At 48.5% G+C, this 22,548-nt stretch overlaps 1 protein-coding gene across 1 annotated transcript; it reads right to left on the bottom strand.

Annotated features, from left to right (window-relative positions):
• Nucleotides 1-729: 729 nt before the first annotated feature.
• Nucleotides 730-22,099, bottom strand: rnf38 (ring finger protein 38). The gene is made up of 13 exons (XM_029118450.2): nucleotides 21,713-22,099; nucleotides 19,945-20,612; nucleotides 10,180-10,241; nucleotides 5,394-5,590; nucleotides 4,736-5,060; nucleotides 4,465-4,641; nucleotides 4,067-4,231; nucleotides 3,805-3,972; nucleotides 3,436-3,539; nucleotides 2,984-3,068; nucleotides 2,752-2,873; nucleotides 2,565-2,664; nucleotides 730-2,433 (listed from the first exon to the last, which is right to left on the bottom strand). The coding sequence occupies exons 2-13, from the start codon at nucleotides 20,537-20,539 to the stop codon at nucleotides 2,371-2,373; spliced, it is 2,163 nt and encodes a 720-aa protein (XP_028974283.1). The 5' UTR covers nucleotides 20,540-20,612; nucleotides 21,713-22,099; the 3' UTR covers nucleotides 730-2,370.
• Between the last annotated feature and the right edge of the window lie 449 nt (nucleotides 22,100-22,548).

The raw sequence follows: 22,548 nt of genomic DNA, 5'->3' as shown, positions 1-22,548 counted from the left end.
TTCCTTATTTACTACACAAACGTAAGAATTATATTTCTAGATATTTTAAACGACCCTATATACACTAGGCTGAAACAAAAGGAAGCAAAAAAAATTACGATGTTCAAATGTGTTCTTGCTTAGTGGAACATTAGTTTGCTTAATGTAGCAATAAGGTTTTCACTATCTACTCAAGCACCTGTCAACTGGTATTCTTATTTACAACTACATTAAGACACTCCATCAGTGGCAAATAAGAGAGCGCTTTTCAGTTCAGGACCGGGTCTTGCCTGTCAGGGGAAACAAGGCCTTAACTACAATAGGGAAACGTGTGAACTGATGGTGTCTGCCGGTTGAGGTTCCCCTGCCACCTAGTGATCGGTGTCTTGGCAGCATCGGTGAAAGTTCTAGTTGACCAGTGTCCAACCGATTCCAGTATTGTTCTTTTGGTGCCCAATTGAGACCTAACTCATATTATAAGCCTGGAGAGGTTTTCAAGATCGTTGAGAGATAGAGCAGGCTCAAACCAATCGGTGAGGAAGTGCAACAAATATTTTGTAACACCGTCAATAGTAATGACTGCTAGTTGCTGGTTGTTCTGTAACATTGCGGATTGCTGAACGAGCCCAGTAGTGGTGTGTCCTACATTGTTAATGGCTGAAGACCATAGGGCAAATGGGGGACGTTGACAGTTGATGCATTTATGAAGCTATAAAAGGTAAACCTGGAAAAATGTGAAAGCAGACAGAGTTGGAAGAGGACATTATACATTTATTATAGAACCACCCTTTGAAATCCAAGACGGGGGTCGGGGATTAAAAATAAGAACTCATTGCACTATTTACTAACGCCTTACTAGTCATAACTCTCATAAGAAATGTACAAATGTTTGTTAAAAATTTGCAATATCAAGCCTTCAAATGATTTTGGTTACAGATATCATACATTGAGAAATCAAACATGTTATTAAATGATGCAGTCGTGTTTTTTTTAAAGGAAACAAAAATGACAAAAACAACAAATATTAGAAAAAATTTAAAGCAAAAAAAGTAGATAAAACTAAATTCAGAAAATCCCATATTGGTATCTGAGTATATAAATAGTGAACATGAGGTAACTGCTTGTTGTATACCAAGCAGGAGAAATGACAATATAATCACTGTAATCCTATGACACAAAATGGACGCCATCACAGAAGTATAACCTCTGGCCTTTGACACCTAACAGGAAACTGAGGCATTCAACCTGGTTGCCGTGGTTACGACCAACAACTTTGAACGCTGAGCTGATTGGCCACACTGGAAACAGGTGAGAAGGTATTATATTGTGTTGTTTTTGAGACACTGTCGATGCCCGGCAAAACCGCAACGCATCATAAGGCTGCCATAAGGCTATCGTAAGTCTACATAGAATACTGATTAGGATATCAGGTGAAGGCCAGTAGGAGGCCATGAATTAAGCCAAATATCGGGTGACACTGTGCATGTGGAATACAGCCTCATGACGCTCTTATGACAGCCGTTATGGAAGATGCCTCCCCTCTTTCGTCAGTTAGCCCCTTCCTGGTGAAATTGGTCCTGTTGTCGTAGTGAACACAATTAACCAATCAGAGGGGAGATGGCTAGGAGAGAAGACAAGAGAAAAGTGGTGTACAGTACAGGGAGTGCAGGAACATTACTGTACAGTGTCATGCTGTACTGTACACTACATACCATGCAGTTCACTGTACAGTGCCGAACAGTACTGTACGGAGAAGTGCACACAGTTGTCCCATTGTCTGATAGCATTTTACGGTTTTCTCTAGGCTGACACATCCTGGATGTGTTTTGTAGGAGTACAAAAGCGTACACACACCGTGTCATGTTACACCCGCCACCAAACGCACTGGAATGTTAGTGCACACGGACCAACACAATCCAACATACAATCCAACACACAATCCAACCGAAGGTGAGTGAACAAAACACACTTCATGAACCAAAACATCCTAACAGTGAAAACACTTCTTTAACAGGATCTTAAATCTGTCATGATCATAATAATAATAATAATAATAATAACAACAACAACAGCATTGTCATCTTTGGACTTTCATATCCTCTATTCGGTTGGTTGGTGAAACGTTGCCGTCCGAGTTTCAGCAGGGATTCTCCTTTCAGCGTTCAGAAGTCGGAAAGACAGAGCGTCCACATCACTGTTCACATCCACCCGTCCGTGGGTTTGTCAAAGGCCATCGTTTCAATACTACCAACCTAAACGTGAAGAAAAGGCAGGGTACGTCGCCACTGGACACTGATCCAAGGTCAGTTTAGTACGCTCCTCCCTACTGGTTAAGGTTAGAATCTGGAGAGGCTGCGCTAAGCCGAGATCCGGTGGGTCAAAGTTTAGAGGTCACTCGGAATCCCGCTGGACCTCGGAGGCGTCTGCTCGACAGATGGGACACGTTCTGTTTGCCTGGGGGATAGGGGGGAGACATCTGATTAGTCTACCTGGTAAATTCCTCCAAACCTCCTGCCAAAATAGGCGGTGCCCGCGGTGTGTCCCGGCAGCGGTTTTGGCGGTTTTTGCGTGAACGTCCGACTCACCTTCAGCCACCTGTCGACACACCTAGCGTGGAACTCGTGGTTGCAGGGCAGGACTCTGAGGAGCTGGCGAGACTCAAAGTCACACATGCACACCACGCACCTGCGGGGCAGAGATTCAAATACTCTTAGAGGGCTACGCGACACGCTCCCGTAGATGCCTGGTGGTTAGCGAAGTTAATGTACTCACAGTGTCTGTTCCGACTGGTGGTTGTTGGGATTGAAGCGGTACGAGGGCAGCTGTTCGATATCTGCCTTTATCAGTCCTCTAGGTTTGGCCTCGCCCAGGCGCTCGGCCAGGTTCAACAGGGCCTGGGGGTCACGCAGAGGGGCGGATCAAAGTGCAAATTCAGAACGACAGGTTTTCCTGGCATGGCGTGTCGTTATTCGGGATGCAGTTATTTCTCGATCCGGTCTCTTACCTCGTAGTTCTCCACCTCCCCCTCATCCACGTCCAACTCCAGACTGATGGCGGGACCGACCGTGGGGGTGACAGGAAGCATTGACCTGGTGGGATGGGGGGGACACATGTACTCAATCACCCAAATCAAACACATTTCAAATGCATTCTGGGATTGGGGGTATTTTTGCCGGTGGCAACATAGATGTTGGATGACTGAATGCACCGGAAACAAATGCTACGAAAAAAACCACCAGAACGTGTTTTTGTGAGCTAACACAATCATGTTTTTAATTCAGAGGTCATTCTAAACCAGAATATTCCCGACCACCCATTCAGAAATGTCAATCACAACACATTCCAAAGCTGTTCGCTTAAAAGAGCGTTGTTCCTGTGTCCGACTGTTTGACCTTCGCATACCGGGCCCCTGAGATCCAATCCTGGCACACATCAGAGGAAGCAGGAAGTACTCACAGGAAGTAAGGCAGCAAGCTGGGGTGGTATGGGGGCGGAGGCACAGCCTGCTGGGAGCGGTAGCGTCGTCCAGTAAGACGCCGGGGCATGAATTGGGGGTAGGGCTGAGGAAGAGGACAGTGTCAGACACATGGCTGATCAAACAAAAACCTCAGATGTATTCATCCTTCGAGTGTGTGTTCGGTTTGTTAGCTCGGTTTATCCCATTACAACAAATCTTCTTGGGACTTGACTCCTTGGACTCACTCCTCCTAGCTTCCCAACGTGTCTGCGTTAACCGTATGTCGCCCAAATCGGGCTCTGCCGAATGACTATAAACCGCAAAATGAAAAGACGTCGATCTCGCATGTGCGTTTTGAAATGCCTTACCACTCCAAAGAGCTCCTGAGGCAAGGGCTCGTGGTGCGAGAGGAACTGGAGCGGCGTTGAGGGAGGCAGGGAGGAAGTGTGGTGTCCCCCGGGAGGGTAGCTGAACCCGCCCCCCACCGACAGGTGCTCCCCCAGCAGCTCCACCTCGTTCTCGATCCTCTGCAGCGGCTACAAACGAGACACGACGGATCACGAAGGGCCCGCGGACATGGGGGAACAGGCTGGCGCGCCGCCGTGGTTATTTAGAGGGACGGTCTCTTACCGATCTGGCCTGCTGGGTCTGAAAGGGCAGGAACTGTCCCGGCGGGGGGAGGTGGGGCGGGTGGTGCTGCAGGTGGGGCGGGTGGAGGAGGAACGGGTCGCTGGAGAGGAGCGAGGGGAAGGCGTAGGGCACAGGGAGGTGCTGCATCGAACACGCCCCCAGCATCTGAGGGATGGAGACGGACAGTCAATTATTGTTTAGGGCCAATGGATTCACATTTACCTGCAGTCATTCAGGTTTGCCACAAGAGGGCAGCAAAAGTCCAACAACCCATGAAAACCAGAGCAACATTCACCGACCACAGTACACTCCCCCCTCCCCTCCCCTCCCCTCCCCTCCCCTCCCCTCCCCTCCCCTCCCCTCCCCTCCCCTCCCCTCCCCTCCCCTCCCCTCCTCACAGGGTGGTGGTGGTGGTAGTGTTGTCCCGTGCTGAACACCACACTGCAGGCTGGGACCTGCTGCTGAGAGGAGCAGACCGGGGGGAGGTGCTGCCCTGCACATAGAGGAGCAGACAGGCAGTGGTGGGGGGGCACGGGGGTCACCGTGTAGGAGACGGGCACCGACACTTGTTGGAGCTACAAACAGAGAGGGAGGCAGAGTGTTAAAACACACCACACACACAAACCCCCCCACCACACACACCCCCACCCACACCCCCACACACAGTACCTGTTCATGCAGCTCCAGGACCAGCGCTCCCGGCTGCTGTGCGTGGCGGCTGGTCTGATGGGCGGCCGGGTGCAGTAACCGCGGCGACAGGGCCGGGGGCCGGAACGCCCGGGGCTCCTCCGACCCGGCGGGGGCAGGTACGTGGCCGTACGGCGGAGGGGGGTAGCTCTGGTGGGGGTGAGGCGGGCGGCTCAGTCGGTAGTTCTCGTCCTGGGAGTCCAGCTGGACGGAGGGCGGAGGCTGGCGGGGGGGTGGGGGGTGCTGGGGAGGGGGGAGGTGGCGGGGAGGGCGGGAGAGCCGACCCCGTTGGCGACGCACCGGTGGGCTGGAGAGAGACGGGGTAGAAGAAGACATGAGGGGGAGGAGGAGAGACGGACCGGGGGGGGTCTTGAGTAAAGATGACTAGGTACAGACATCTACGCTACAACAATCATCAACATCATCATCATCATCATCATCATCCCCAGATTCTTCAGACTGGGAAATCTCACCAGCCGTTCTGCGCGTACAATGATTAAAGCCGGCCAACATGACAACATGCCACGCCCCCCCCCCCCCCCCCCCCCCGTTTCAAACAGCCGTGACTGTCGTTCCCCATTTAACATTAACACAGCCCACCCACCCCCCCCCCCCCCAAACAAGGAAACCGGGGGTTCACCTGCGTCTGGCCGGTGTTTGGCAGTGCTCCTGGGGGTAGTGAGGCTGAGGATGGGGGTACGGGTGAGGTCGGCGATTGGTGGGCAGCTCCCACGGCCTCATTGGCGGCGAGGGGGCGGAGGGCGGGGCCACAGACGAGACCTCCAGCGCCGATTGGCCGGACAGCCTCTGACGCTTCGGACTGGGGCTATCATCATTCTGTTGAGACGGGGAGGGGGGGGGGGGGCAGAGAGGTCAAGAGAAGGATGGAAAGAAGAGCGCGGGGAAGGGAAAGTGGAAAATAGAGAGGGAGGGAAAAACAGGTTAGTTCTTCATAACAGCCGTGTGTCTTCCTACAGGGGTACTGCTCAACAATACAAACCAACTGAAACAACATGACTCATGGTATTTCCTGCATGAGGGTGGGTGGGTGTGTGTACACAACGTGTCAAGAGTCACTTCCTCTCAAAGTGACGTAATACCAACACACACACACACACACACACACACACACACACACACACACACACGAATGTGTCGTCAGCCACACTGGGGTTTAAGTTGAAACATTACAGACTCGCCAGTGAGTCACACAACTTACCGGCAAGAGTGAGTTGATGTCCAACCTCTACCCTGACCAAGTACACACAAACACAACCTCTACCCTGACCAAGTACACACAAACACAACCTCTACCCTGACCAAGTACACACAAACACAACCTCTACCCTGACCAAGTACACACAAACACAACCTCTACCCTGACCAAGGACACACAAACACAACCTCTACCCTGACCAAGGACACACAAACACAACCTCTACCCTGACCAAGTACACACAAACACAACCTCTACCCTGACCAAGTACACACAAACACAACCTCTACCCTGACCAAGTACACACAAACACAACCTCTACCCTGACCAAGTACACACAAACACAACCTCTACCCTGACCAAGTACACACAAACACAATCTCTACCCTGACCAAGTACACACAAACACAATCTCTACCCTGACCAAGGACACACAAACACAACCTCTACCCTGACCAAGGACACACAAACACAACCTCTACCCTGACCAAGGACACACAAACACAACCTCTACCCTGACCAAGGACACACAAACACAACCTCTACCCTGACCAAGGACACACAAACACAACCTCTACCCTGACCAGGCACACAAACACAACCTCTACCCTGACCAGGCACACAAACACAACCTCTACCCTGACCAGGCACACAAACACAAAACCTCTACCATGACCAGACACACAAACACAACCTCCACCATGACCAGACACACAAACACAACCTCCACCATGACCAAGTACACACAAACACACAACCTCTACCATGACCGTCCGTTTAAATTGAAATCGTTAAATCGCCATTTTCTTCAATGGCAAAAAATACAATAAAAAGACTGAGATGCTGTATTTATTTTTAACTGACTAGATTTGAATTGTAAGTGACCCAAGTCTCTGCTGCAGAGACAGGACACACACACACACGTTGGGGGAGCCGACGAGACAGGACACAGTCACTCCAACTCGGGGTAATACAGTGACTCAGCCAGTCTGACTGTAACACACACACACACGTAAGAGCAGCATGCCTGCTAACAGGAAACAGCTGGACAACAGGCTGCTGGACAACAGGCTGTGCACGCGCACACAGACACACACACACACACACACACACACACACACACACCAGAATGCCCACACACACAGTCTTACAGGATGCAGGCGAACAGCTACAATTGTGCAGAGTTAGCAGGCAATATTACCCAGCTTCTAAACCAGGCCATCTCAGCTACCGTCTCAATGTTACTTCCTGCCTCTAAACCAGCCCGTCTCAACGTTACTTCCTGCCTCTAAACCAGCACGTCTCAATGTTACTTCCCAGGTCACAGTACACGTCAGCCGTCTCACAGACACTCATGCGGAGCACCTGCAGGACCAAGTGGGTCTTGCTCATACTCAACCCTTTCAATTCACCTGCCTTGGTTCACCGGGAGAGTCAAAGAAGCGCTCTACACATCCCCGAATCCCACCGAGCTGTACTGCTCACACGGGTCCGTCACGCTTGGAGGAAATCCACAATAAGCCCGAAACCACCACAAGGAGTCACTACACCGCAGGCTGACAAGGCAACCCTCGACAAACTCTCTACAACAGTGTTCAAGGCCTTGGGTGGAACCTCCGGCTGCGGTCGGTACGGAACCTCCGGCTGCGGTCGGTACGGAACCTCCGGCTGCGGTCGGTACGGAACCTCCGGCTGCGGTCGGTACGGAACCTCCGGCTGCGGTCGGTACGGAACCTCCGGCTGCGGTCGGTACGGAACCTCCGGCTGCGGTCGGTACGGAACCTCCGGCTGCGGTCGGTGTGGCACCACCAGATAATTAATTTACCCCCCACTGCCAGCCAGGGCTGGTGTGTGCCCATTCCCTCCCCTTGTTCCCTCTAAATCATAAACCCCTCTTTCACAGACCCCCGGAAATACAATCTGAAAGGGCCTACGAACTCACACAGAACCCCCCGCTCATAACCACGGCCGACAGGCACATCAAAGTTTCATACCGACGGCCATTACCGACTGGAAGTGTTTAGGTGTGTATTTAAAGGCGAACCACTGAACCTCGTTCCTACAGGGACTGGGATTGTGTGGTGATGTGGGTGAGGTCAACGTGTTTTGAAACAGAGTTTTCTGTCGCTGTTCCTGAACCATACGCGCCCCGGAAGCGCCAGAACCATACGCGCCCCGGAAGCGCCAGAACCATACGCGCCCCGGAAGCGCCAGAACCATACGCGCCCCGGAAGCGCCAGAACCATACGCGCCCCGGAAGCGCCAGAACCATACGCGCCCCGGAAGCGCCAGAACCATACGCGCCCAGGAAGCGCCAGAACCATACGCGCCCAGGAAGCGCCAGAACCATACGCGCCCAGGAAGCGCCAGAACCATACGCGCCCAGGAAGCGCCAGAACCATACGCGCCCAGGAAGCGCCAGAACCATACGCGCCCCGGAAGCGCCAGAACCATACGCGCCCCGGAAGCGCCAGAACCATACGCGCCCCGGAAGCGCCAGAACCATACGCGCCCCGGAAGCGCCAGAACCATACGCGCCCCGGAAGCGCCAGAACCATACGCGCCCCGGAAGCGCCAGAACCATACGCGCCCAGGAAGCGCCAGAACCATACGCGCCCCGGAAGCGCCAGAACCATACGCGCCCCGGAAGCGCCAGAACCATACGCGCCCCGGAAGCGCCAGAACCATACGCGCCCAGGAAGCGCCAGAACCATACGCGCCCAGGAAGCGCCAGAACCATACGCGCCCAGGAAGCGCCAGAACCATACGCGCCCCGGAAGCGCCAGAACCATACGCGCCCAGGAAGCGCCAGAACCATACGCGCCCAGGAAGCGCCAGAACCATACGCGCCCAGGAAGCGCCAGAACCATACGCGCCCAGGAAGCACTCGCCAGAGAAACTCCAAAGATTAAAAGACGAGAGCCGGGCCCAGACCTCCTCCCTCCATCCTCTCCTCCCTTCACCTCCCTCCCTGCAACAGTCATTAGCATTAACCCATCCTCCTCGCCCTCCTTTTATCTCCTCCCACTCCTTCCTAACCTCTTCGGTCGTCTCAATGCATTCCCTCCATCCCCCCAGTACTCCAACCCACACACATACTAGGGACCGGCTCCAATGATTGAATACTCAAAGTGAAGTCGGTTAATTATTTGAGTATTCATTTTTGTAAAGAAAGACAAAATTTCAATAAACAAACCCTGAAAACGCAAACCTCTCGAGCCAACTCGACCTGTGAAATGAAAATGTAAGAGCCTAAGGGTTATGCTTTCCCTGTTAGGTCATAGATGAGAGGATCTGTCAAAGGACAGAGGGTGTTTGTGTGTCAGTTTAAAATGTTGGCAAAATAAAATTGATAAATACAATTGCTGCCAGATAAATTATCCTGGATAATCCTCCATAGTAGCTAGCCAGCAGTCAGAGTAAGTCTGCCTTTATATTGCCAGGAAAAAACAACCACAACAGGCAGTTGGGGGGGGGGGGGGGTCATGGTGGCCCAAGTGCGCACGAGCCTCAGCTTATACTCCGTGGACGCGAGTTTGCTTGGATAACAGCAGTAAGGCTGCCTGGATGAGTCTCCCATCATACTACCATACCTGGACTTTGCAAGGCTGCCTGGATGAGTCTCCCATCATACTACCATACCTGGACTTTGCAAAGTGGGATACATTTGCCAACAAGTTCAAGATCTTTCTCCTGTCTCCCCTGACATGTTCTGAATGTCTTGAATGCACTTCTACAAACAGCACATCAACAGTCAGTGTTCACCAGGCGTCACGGTCTTCCATACCAAGTGCCTCACCTCACACATTTTAACAAATACATGCCTTGAAAAAAAAAAAAGAGCTTTGTTTTCAGTTTCTTTTAACAACATTATGCCATTACAACATCGCTGTGGCAGTTTCATATTGTGTCTGCCATATTGTGTCAGCAGATAGCATTTATTCCCTTTCCTTTGTTTTAGTTGCGGGTCTAAGTGATTTACCATTTGCTGTCCATCAGGTTCATGAATCAGAGTTCAATATAAAACACCATGAATATAGACCAAAACAACACATAGCACCATTAAATGGAAGGTCATAGGTTCTAATCCCTGAACGAACAAGGTGAAAGATCCTGTTACTGTGGCACCGAGCAAGACAGTTAACCCCAACAGCTGTCAGGTAGTTGTCACGTGTGTGTGTGTGTGTGTGTGTGTGTGAGATTCTCTCACCTTGTCACTCTCCTCTCCACAGGTGTGGTCAGGATGGCAGTGGTAGGGTCTCCCTATGTCTCCTGGACAGAGAAAAGACAGAAGACATTTGTTATTGAACGAATGTGGAAACCGCCTGTGTTGCCCATCCAATACAGGCACATATCCACAGAGATCCGAGAGATGGAACCGTAGACCCGGCATGATACATCAGGACCGGCGTTTCCAAACAGAACTCAAGTTTAGTGAACAAGTACACTGCCTGGAAAGTGGTTTCATGTACATATTTGGAAATACTGATTTGTAATCTGCAACATTGACGGATAAGGAAGAAAACTAATTTAACATGTGTACCTTAAAACATCAGCAGAGATAAAATTTTAATAGTGCAGTAAAAGTACACCCCTAGCTTCAATACCCTTTGGGTAAAATTACTCAATGTAGCCCCTTTCTCTTACATCAATTGAGAATCATTTTTGCCCACGCTTCTTTATAGTAGTGCTTCACTTGTGTCATATTTGAGGGCATACACAGCCCTCTTAATTTCCCCCAAGGCATTTCGATATGATTGAGATCTGGGCTTTGACTAAACCATTCCATAACCCTCCATTTCTTCTTTTTGAGACATTCTGTTGAAGCTTTGCTTGTGTCCTTTTGAACACCCATGCTTGTTCCATTGCAGCTTTTTGGCTGATGGTATCACACACTCAAGATTTCTCTGTTACAATATGCTATTGTACAACTCAACACAGCTAACTCAGTTATGGCCCTGAGGCTGAAAAGCAGCCCCAAACCATAATGCCACCGCCTTCAAGCTTTACAGTTGGTATAAAGTGCTTCTGTTCAAAGGCAGAGTTTCATTTTGGCCAAACATGGCATCTGGCATTGTGGCTCCACTTTCATTTCATCTGTCCAAAGCACATTGTTCCAGTAGTTTTGGTATTAACCAAGGTGGTCTGTCAGCCGTGTCTTGATATTCTTTTGTGAGAGCAGAGGCTTCTCCCTTCCTGACCTCCCATGTAGGCCACGTTTGTGCAGCCTCTTGGGCTGAATTTGGTGGGAAGACCTGTCCTATATAAACACCTGTCCTATATAAAACTGTCTAATATGTAGCCTGTGGAACGACATATTTCAAATTGCTTGGAAACGGCTTTGTAACCCCCCTCAGACTCATGGGCACCAATATTTTTTTCTGGGAGCCTCAGATAGGTCTTGGCATGTTGTGTTACCACGCAAAGCAACATTAAGTCGATGGCACAGTAATAACTGAAGGTCAGAAACCCCTGTGACAACATCTTTTAAATTCCAGAACAGGAAAGACTCTTCACTGCCCAATGTTACTGTTATGTGACAGAAGATCATTTACAGCAACCAAACTGAGAGCCTTTAGGGTTAACTGCCTTTTTCAGGGACAGAACCGGAGATTTTTCACCTCGGCTCAGGGATTTGTCAGGCGCTCTAACCAGTAAGTCAACTGCCTTACCCCAATAATTTCCCAAGAGGGCTGTGGACCTCTTTGTTCCAGGAAGTTAACTGTGCATCTGACCAATAACACAAGCTTCTAGTTCTGGGTTAACTGAGATTAGTCAGAGAGGCAGTGAGACAGATGGAAAGCAAAAACAGATCAGACGGCAAAATAAAAGCGCTGTGGTGGTGGTGGCGGCGAGGCGTGAGACGTGGGGCTGAGATGGGGGGCCGTGAGACAGGCACAACGTCATCTGTTCTGTTAAACTACACTGGTCTAGATGATGTCACAGAGGACGTGAATATTCAACACCGACTAGTTTTTGGGTCTCCATTTCCTCCGTCCTCACCTAAAGGAACGCACTTACACCTCCCTTCCACACACACACACACACACACACACAATAACCGGCTTAAAGGGGCAGTGTAATACTGTGTCAATTTAATCCCCATTGTTGTTTTCGTACTCTCACATCTGGACCTTAAACAACAACCATAATATGTTTGTGTGAGACAAAACCTCAAGGGTGTGTGTGTGTGGTGTACACACACACACACACACACACACACACACACACACACACTCTCTCTCTCTAATCAGGATTAAAGAAGCAGCAACATCATCACTAAATAACTTTGTTTTCATCTTCATCTTTTCATCTATTTTCTGCTCTACTTGTTTTTCTGTTGTGCTTGGGGGTCTTATTGAGGACCCGTGACATCACAGTAACACACAGTCACCTGCCATTGCACTCAGTGCACCCAAGTAGAACTTGGCCCACCGCGCGAGGGGGGACACACACGGACACCCATACTTGTAAAAACTTTTGAGGATAACAATTGAAGAAAAAAATAAAAAATAGATCCTTTCTAAACCCCTAACCATAACCACTAAAATCCCATTATAACCCTAACCCCAAGACTAAAATAAACCATTTGTATAAGTGAGGACTGACAGAATGTCCTCACTGGTCCGGTCTTCTTGACTACGTAGTAGCACACGTTTGTTTCATGTTTCACAATCCTCATGAGGACGTCCGGCCCCAATTTGAACTGTTAAACCAAACCACGCGCGCACGCTACTATCAGGGTGAGGATCGGCCATTTAGTACCACCAGAAATAAACCTCACGCCTAAACTCTAGCACTAACCTTAATCTCAGTAATCAAACCTATGTGCCTAAACCTGAACCGGCCAAATGTCCTCACTTGGCATGATTCGTCTCGTTTTCCTATTCCAGTGAGGACCGAAGATTGTAAAACAGGAAGACCAGCACGCGCACGCAGGAAGTGGGTACAGTGTTGGGGATGCCACGGGGGATGGGAGAGACGGGGGGGTGAGATGAGATGGGGGAGACCAGAGAGGAGGTGGTGTAGGAAGAGAGATGGAGGGAGAAGCGGTAGCAGGGGAGAAAAGGAGGAGAAGTAGAGTGTCAGGGAGCGAGTGGAGGAGGAGAGAGGTGGGGGGCGAGTGGGGGGTTGTGGCTTCTCTTCTTGACTGCTATTGATTTTCTGTGAGCTTCAGAGTGCATCAGCTATTTCTATTTCCTCTGTTTCCACTTGCTCCCCCTCTCAATCTTCCCCCCGGTCTCTCGCTTTCGGTTCATCGGGGAAAGGTTTGTTTACGTTGCCAACACATGTGGATAACGAGACAGTGACGGTGATCCAGGTGAAAAGATTTTAAACACCACACACAAAGTTTCAAAACGAGAGACATTCCCAGAAATTGAATTATTTATTATGTGAGGCGCTGCAACAATGAGAAAATTAAAGGCAGAGAAAATTAGATGAACCTCTCCTCTCCTCCCCCCCCCACCCCTCCAGACACCTTTCAGTAACACTCCTCCTCCTCCTCCAGCGCTTCATCACCATTACATGCATCACGCTTTTCCGCTCTTCCTCCCCTGGTCAAATTCAAAGGAGGTTTATTGGCATGGGAAACATGTGTAAGACACACACACCTCGTAAAAAGCCACAGAGCAAACAAAGCCTACCGCGTATGACCGAGAGCACTAGTGAGTGTGTGTGTGTGTGTGTGTGTGTTGCAGCAGTTTAGAGGGGATTCCCGTTGAAGATACAGGAGTGGTTCTCACACTCCCTGTCATTCCCTAGTTAACTTTCCCTCCCTCACTTTCCTCTTCCCTTCCTCTCTGGTCTAAATTAGTGTGCACCACCTAGGGTGCCATTTGGCACTTCTGCTCCTCTGGCTACACAGCCCACCCAACCCAGGCAGGCGCACGCACACACACACACACTATTTGCTGACAGACAGACACGCCCTAACCCAGAGGAACGACTCCTTCCTCCTGACCTCTCCTCCCTGATCCTCCCGCTCCACTGTTTCAACAAACCAAGCGGGGCAGTTTCTCCCCCCTTGAGTAGTTAAGGCGGTAGCCTGCTAAGTCTCCTTCACGGCAGCACGTCACGTGCACACGCACGCACGTTATATCCAATTATTATGACAGAAACGAAAAGAGAAAACACACGAAACAAACACGAGAGGAAAGCGGGAAGCTGCAGCTGAGTGGGCCAGGAAGGAGAGAGGGAAGGAGAGACACCAGGCCTAAAATGGAGCGAACAGGAAGGAGCCAGGAGCATGAAGGAGGGTGTCAACTGGGAGGCCTGCATAATCTGGCCGGACACAACTGATGAACACCGCGGAAAAGGGAAGGAGGCCACAAACAAGAGTAGAAAACCCCTCACTCATGAGCTTCCTCGTGTCGCTCAAAAAGGTTCCGCTGTGAAACACTGTGGTCTCCCGTAATAACACGCCGTCCCGGTCGTAACCCTCTGCATGTAGCAAGACGACGCCCCAGAACAGAAGTCTGTTTCCTGCAGAGCGTTCTGCTGCAGCCGACTTAGGGAGCCATTTTGGACACAGACAGTGTTTACCTCCATTTGTGGGGGGGTGGGGGGTAAACCCCAAAAACAATACAGAGTAAAAAAATAAAAAACTGTTGCCCTGGAAACAAAGCCAGTCCAAAAGAAACAACAAGCCGACTTCACCCTCGTTCAAAAGGAGGGGGAGGAAGAGAGGCATTGATCCGTTAGAACGATACCCTCTTCAGAGCAGAGCAGAGCAGATCATTAGCTTTCATCTCCAGCCAGGTGACCAACGCGGGAAGACGGACAGGCGTCTCTCTCTCGCTCCCCACTTCTCTTCTCGCTCTCTCTCGTTAAGACAAAACAGGCGTCTCGCCTCTCGTCGTCTCTTCTGTCCCAGTAACAAAAAGCATAGACGTTCGATTGGGGAACTGAGACAAGCTGAGCTCACTACAGCCAAACAGCCTCTTGTTCCCTCCCTGGGGCACTACAGCTGATGACTCCTGACAAGGGAGAAGTGTACAAGGGGGGGGGGGGGGGGGGCATAGGGAGCCATTTGGAGCCCAGACACTGAGCCTGCTAAACAGATGCTGTAGGAAGACTGCTATAGGCAAGCATGCATGTGCGTGCGCACACACACTTCAACAAACCCCTTCACATTCAGCCTTGTAGACCAGATGCCCCTGTTCAGAGCTACTTGTATGGCGCACACACACACACACACACACACACACACACACCTGTGGATAGAAATCCATTTGGACAGAAATACAATATGCCCATTCCAACAATCATTGTATAAAATAATGCAAAACATGTCAAGCTTCAGCAGAACACACCTTCCACAAAGATCTAGGGTCAGTTCTATCCTTGAATGCCAACAATTAAGACTAACCACTGATCTAAGATCAGTATTGTCTTCAAACAGTATTACGACTTAATATATTAATCTCAAATCCAGGCTTAGATCTCTGGACTTTTAACCATTTTATTGTAATTTATGAGGCAACAACTCACAATAGGACTGTTTAAATGGCCTACATAAAAACCCTTGCCTTCAAATCCCCGATGATAAACAGTAGTCCTGTCATTTTATAAGAATGCTTATTTAATAGGCCTTCCAAATGGCATCATGCATTAACATTCATATTCTTTCAACATTCTGAAGTCAGAAAAACAATGGATAGTCACTCATCTGACTGCCAGAGAGTCTGCCTTCTAGCAAAGACTTGCAACTACATGATAAAGAAGGTTGCATTTACTAGAGCTGTGTTTGCAATCTTAAAACTGCACAAGGCAGGATTTTTTCAGCAAAAATATAAAGAATAATAATATGAAAACTAGATCAGAGATCAGAGAATAACTCTTAGAGGGCCATATTAGCTTACACAACATGTTTAATAAGGAACAAATCTAGTTTTTTTACTGGGGGAAAAAAATCCTACCTATTGCAGGGTACTTAAGTGGAAACCCCTCTTCACAAGACAATTCACTAAATGACAAAATGTTTAAATGTTACGGTATCGACTGGGACATAAACTCCTGAAACAGTTATCAACCACAACCACCTGGGAGAAACTACTGTTACCTGCCTTGCCAAGGGTCAACAACAGATAGTACACCCTCCTAGCTTTGGTTCCAGCCAGCAAAAAAAGAACATCACACTTTTCATCCCTGAAAAACTCCCTAGTTGCTATGTCAATACAATCTGTTGGACAGTTGTTTTACTCACAGTTGTTATTTATTTTGCGCGTCTTCCCTGCGCTTTGCTTTGTCGTTATATTCCAAACTACCATTCTTGATAAGTCAAAAAAAAATTGCTTCTTTTGCCAGTGCAATTTCTCCAACAAAACTGAAACGGTTCTGTTAAGCTGTGAACGGACAGAAGCATTGAGAGGGACCTCTTCAAATTGAAATCTGCACCAATCTGTCATGTTGTCAGCACGTCAGAATGGTTTATGGTCCGGATATATATAAAAAAAATAATGTATAGGGGCAGATAAAGGGTCTTTATCAAACGCAGCTATTTGAACATTTGCCATTCACAACCACACACAACAGAGCATCCAAAACTGCCATAGAGCCATACTATGCTCTAGTGTTTCCTACATCCTACGAACACATTTAGACAACAACTGTAATGACAATTTCATGCAAATACCATTCCACATAACATGTAAACACAATGTTCTAGTCACCGTAGCAACATGGAACTCTCCCTGCACCGGAGACACACCGGAAGATGACATGTACAAGCACCGTTTTGGCTCGAACCCTGACCCGGAAAGAGTAGAAACTCCCTGACAATCTTGTTTACCTGATAACATGGCGCTCTCGCTGTCCAACAAGTGCTGTCGTTGGCGATAGTGAAGTTAATTATTTAGGCACCCTGTCGAGAGGTTTTTAGTTGCTTCCCAATAAAACCTTTTTCCCCTGATTCCGTTTATACATGGAGCGAGAAGGACTTCAGAACCAGGCCTCCTAAATGACCGCTACGTCCACTCAATCAATTATGTAATTTATAAAGCCCTTTTTCACATCAGCAGTTGCCACAAAGGACTTTAACAGACACCCAGCCTGAAACCCCAGAGAGCAAGCAACAAGATTTAATTGACAGTGGCTAGGAAAAACTCCCTGGTAGGTCCACATTTAGGTAGAAACCTAGAGAGGAACCAGACTGATCGATGGCCAGTCCTATTCTGGCTTTGCTCCAACACACATTGTGCGGAATGCTGTCTTTAGACGTCACTGGGAATAGCTGTTGGAAAAGTGCCTCGCATTACCTCAGAAGGTGGCGTTGGACGATAGTAGTTTTAGTTTACACTGTGACAAATCTGGCAACAAGTCTTGTGCATCTACTCCCCAGAGTGGGGCCCCGAGGTGCGTCCACTCGCCCGTGCGGGGCCCCGAGGTGCGTCCACTCGCCCGTGCGGGGCCCCGAGGTGCGTCCACTCGCCCGTGCGGGGCCCCGAGGTGCGTCCACTCGCCCGTGCGGGGCCCCGAGGTGCGTCCCATTTATTTTAGTCATGGCTTTTAGGAAAGGCTCACAATGTTAGTAATAAATAGGTTAAGTAAGCATAATAGTGTGTGCAAACCTAACATCCACCACCTTGGAATGATCCTTCTGCATGTGAAAGCACAAAATCCTACTCCCGCTCTCCACGGGCCTCACGGCGTCACTGGTGTTTTGAAACCACGTCGATGTCAACCAACTTGAACCGGACACCCGGCTTACAAAAAAGGATGCAGCCGGGTTCTAAAACACATAGGGTCACATTTCACCCAGCGCCAACATTTCGGTCACCGAGGCCTGATGACCAAGAAGCCAACCTTGAAATAGGGTTTCCAGAGAATCTGAGGCCTTTAAATTAGGGTATGTATGCATGTATGTGTGTGTGTGTGTATATATGTATGCATGTATGTGTGTGCATATAATATGTATTAGTTACGGTAACAGGGGTCATCGGTTTGGCCAGCAACAGTCATTTAAAGTTCCATGAGCATCACAGCCCAGAGTGAAATGATACCTACCCGAGAACAGCGCCTGACGCCAGATACTGGTGGGAGGGAGGCAGAGACTGCCTTCCTCCCGCTCATCCCGCCACCCCCCCCCCCCACCCCCTTGCTGTCATCGTTTCCTTCTCTCTTGGTTTCATGTCTCCTCACCCTTTTCTCTGTTCACACCCTCCTTTCTCTCCCTGACATTCTTTCCTGAACCCCCTTTCCTCTTGTCCAAGAAAGACCACATTTTTCTCTCAACCTCACCTTCTCCCCTCCTTCCCTGAGCAGTGCAGCACTAACACACACACACACACACACACACACACGAGCGCAGTCCCCCTTACAGCTGCACTACATTGCTTTCCATGAGCCAGAGACCATAAAGGAACCTGTAGGCCTATTGGAATATCAGTGTGCATGTTCTTATGGTGATGGCCTCATAACACTGCAGTGTGTGTGTGTGTGTGTGTGTGTGTGTGTGTGTGTGTGTGTGTGTGAGAGCTTAGCGCGGCCCCCTTTGACAGTCAGTCTCCCAAACAGGTACTTCCAGTCCTGACGTATCACTCATTGTCGTTCAGTACAAACATGCGCGCACACCCAACCGCATTCATTCAAAGACTTTCTGATGACCAAACACTAATCTCATTTCAAATTCAACCTTGCCTAGCTCTAAAATTCACATCAAAACACACAATATCACGAGTTTAGAGGACATGGTGAAGGACCCGCCATTCCATCCCGGACTCAGCCCTTATTCCTTCCGGGCCATAGCAGGGACAAAAACAGAGAACCTGAAGACATATACTTTGGCATTGTGTCCAAGAGTTTAAAACAGAGGCCCTGGATCTTGTTCACCACACATCCCACAGAAGACATCAGACCAAAACCGTGAGGGAGTGACCCAAACTTGACAGAAAGACGTTGGAAAATGTTTTGGGACGGGGCCGACAAACGCAACTCAGATTTTAGACAATACAGGCATTATATTCACAAAATGCAACTTCCTGTTCAGTTCAGTTCCAAAACACAGTTAAAACGAGACAAACAGAGCCTGGCAACCACAGTAAATTATTAACTCCAGGGAAAATATATTGAGGACAATAGGAAGCATTGAAAGAAGAACGAGAGATGAATCCTCTCTTTCCTCTTGTCTCATCTAAATATAGGCCCACATCCAGACAAGTTTTTTTTGTGCCAGTCTGCTTGATTAAATGACAGAATCTACACGTTACTGAATTACATCCATCATGTCTGTCCATTTTCAACAGATAAACAAAACATGCCATGCAGCTTTTATTAAATCCTGCCATTCAGCTCAAATGCAGGTGGCCCTGGGAATCTAACCCACAATCCCAGAGATCAAGCTCAACCAACAGCGCCAAACCGGGGACCCCTGGTCTGGACCAGCACACAGATGAAAAGATCCACCAGAAGTGACAGAATCAATCCACTGTACCCTGATTAACCTGAACCCCACAAACCCGGACGACTCATCGAACACGCACTGTCGGTCAGCCTTCACCTCAGTGTACACTGGCAACATCATTATACACCAAGCTAAACGCAATGTGTGTATTACGAGCTGCTTGTTCCATGAAACAACTGTGGAGTTACACAGGTAGACTTCAGCACCGAGGCAACACACAAGTCTAATTAATTGAAATAGAACTAATGTGCGGTCACACACACACACACCTGATACAGCTCCCAGCCTACACCCACCCCATGCTCTTCTATCCAGAAGCCGATCTGTGGTGCATTAAAACAGCCCTCTCTCCCAATTTCCCCTGCCTGGGTATTCTCTTACTGATACATACACCAACCTGGTGTGTCCCTATCAGACACACACGCCGGCCAATATGTAACATGCAATCTCTCCAAAACCCTAAAGCACAGGCAACAAGAAAACCTACACCAGTTTACCTAACCTGTCGGGTAAAGTGCAGCGCACACACGCGAGAAGAGGCGAAGGAAGGTGAGAAAAAACGCACACACTTACCTGAAGCCGATATGCGATTTGCTCCGGGCGGTCCCGACTGCCTCTGGGCGCCGGGGGAGAGGTTAGATCCTGCGGCTCGTATACTGTGCTGCTCCGAGTGGTGGCTGTGAGCTCCTAGGGGAGCGCACCCCGAGTTGTGCTGCTGTCGGCTGTGGGTAGATCCTGTTCCCCCATTAGAATGAATCCCATTGCCGGTCATACCTCCACTCCCGCCGCTCGCAACGTACTGCTGGTAATATCCAGACCTAGAACGCGATCGAGTCCGAGGGGGCTCCATGGCCATTTGGAGGTGGAAGAAAGGGGAAGACCGGGAAGACGACGTAGGAGGGGATTGCGGGGCAGCGACGTTGTTGGTGGCTGAAGATCGAAGCGGCAGGAAGCCCCTAGCGCCGCCGGTATGGCTGTAGCTGAAGCCGGCTAGTCCTCCCCTGCCCCCCTCGGCGCCCCCGTATTCTGTTCGCTCTGGCGACTCAGCTACTGCCCCCGCCCCGTCACAAAAATCTCCCCCTTTCGGTGTAGGCTCCGGGGTGGAAGGCAGCCGGGAGAAAATACGGGGTTCCTGAGTCGTCGGTTGACCCGCGGCTGCGATTGGCATTTCCTTTTTGGGGTTTCCTCTTTCTTTTCGGTCGTTCTCTTTACACCGCTTCCTCGCCAGAAAAGCTCTAACACTAAAACAAAATGTTTGGAAAACAAAAGTTGATCACTGGTTGGATATCAGAAAACCGAATCTGTCCTGTCTACATAAACATTGTTTTAGAAGTCTACCCATAGAAAGTATATTATTTTGATGTAGGTGTCAAATACATAAATACTGCCCAAACGCATGTTCTTGGTTATAGCTATGTAGCTTTAAATGGTTACAAATATTTAGTTGCTTTGTTTTGCTTCCCAAAAACTCCAACCCCTCGGTTTTCAATCCCACCACCGATAAAACATACGCACTCGAGTTCGCCGCTTATTACCGAAAATAAACTATTTCTCAAGCCAAACTTCCTCGTTCGTCGTTTACCACTTACAATAAGATTTAGCTAACAACACTGATGCTATGTTTCATTGGGATATAAACTGTTTAAATACTTTTATTAACTGGACAACGTAGCTATACTTCCGTGAAATCTGTTTCAGCCAGGTCACCATATCCCACAACGCCATGGCTAGCTAGCATGCTAGCTTTGAATAACGCACTGTAGGGTTGACCACCAATACCCGGGATTATTCGCAACAAACACAGTGTAATGTTAACGTTACGTTATTGACTCACTAAACTATTTTTATGTCGGCATTAAACGATGTTTAAAGTTTTAAGGTTACTTTTGGTAGTTTGAGCACGTCATCAACTTATTTAGCCAGTTCGCTAGCACAGTTAGCTAGTTTGTTAGCATAAGCTAGCCATCTCTCTCTGTCAACGAAACCCCTCCTCCCACGGTTCGAACACAGACAAACCCCAACTAGCAAGCCTCCCACGCCTTGCATTCCCTTTAAACGAATCATTCGAAAAAGCCAAATGTAGCAAATAAACTTACTTTTACCAATTAAATAGTTATCTACGTTTTACACAAGCTACTGAATTAATGTACTCTGTGTCTGTCCCAACCAATGTGCGGAGAAAGCTTAACCAAGCGCGAGAAGCCCCCGGCTGAATGAAAAGTGGTGAAAGAAAGAACACAAGAGCTAAATTTTATGCGAGCTTAAAGTGTGACTGAACCATACGTTTAGAGAAGAAAAATACCAGTTTGCCCTATTATTCCATGATTTTTCTGTCACTTACCGTCTATACAATCCTGTAGGTCTAGCTACTGTATTCTTCAACTGGGACCAGACGATAATATTTTGAGCCGTGTGGCGTGTGTAGCTATGTTCGCTCAGTGTCAGCGTAAAATGTGTCGGACAGTCAACGCAGAAGTCGGATTTTACTCAGGCTAGAGTAATCAATACTAGAAAAAAAAACCCGGTTCGCTGCTAATCACCTCGTTCTCGCTCTTTTGGTATTTAAACATTGAAACTATCCAGAACATCGTCAATCTGTTTGTTTTGCTATTATGGTTGGATTACAGTGAAGTGAATAATGTAGATGGAAATGTCTCAGAAGAGTCGAATTGTTGCTCGATTTGTTAGTCTAGCAGAATAAAACGTTATCTTAATGACATAGGCACTAGCAAGGTTTAAATTGGGATTTTTATGATTTATTTACAAGTAGCACGCTATGGCTACATATTTAAGCTCCCCTGTTTAAAATAAAATATAATACACGATAAGTCATACAACTTAACAGAAAATTGAAAAAGATTGTCAAACTAATAAAAGAGTTAAGAATTTTCTTTTAACGGTAGATAAGTTTAGAGGCCTTTAGTGGGCCAAAAGGTCAGTTTAACATAGACATCCGAATGGAACGCATCCGCCATTTTAATGTAGTCAAGTAGGTGAGAATTGTGACTGCACAGATCCTTATGTCACAGTGGCGTTGTCATGCGCGCCAGAAACAACTAGGGTACTGTAGTGATTTATTATACACACACGTTTTCTAATAATAACAGGATTAAAACTCATGTTGTCATAAATTATATGTTATTTATTTATATACATGTGTGTTTGTGTGTGTATGGT

The sequence above is a fragment of the Esox lucius genome, chromosome 25, assembly GCF_011004845.1.
Source record: "Esox lucius isolate fEsoLuc1 chromosome 25, fEsoLuc1.pri, whole genome shotgun sequence".
Lineage (NCBI taxonomy): Eukaryota > Metazoa > Chordata > Actinopteri > Esociformes > Esocidae > Esox > Esox lucius.
This window is presented reverse-complemented; position numbering and strand designations above follow the sequence as displayed.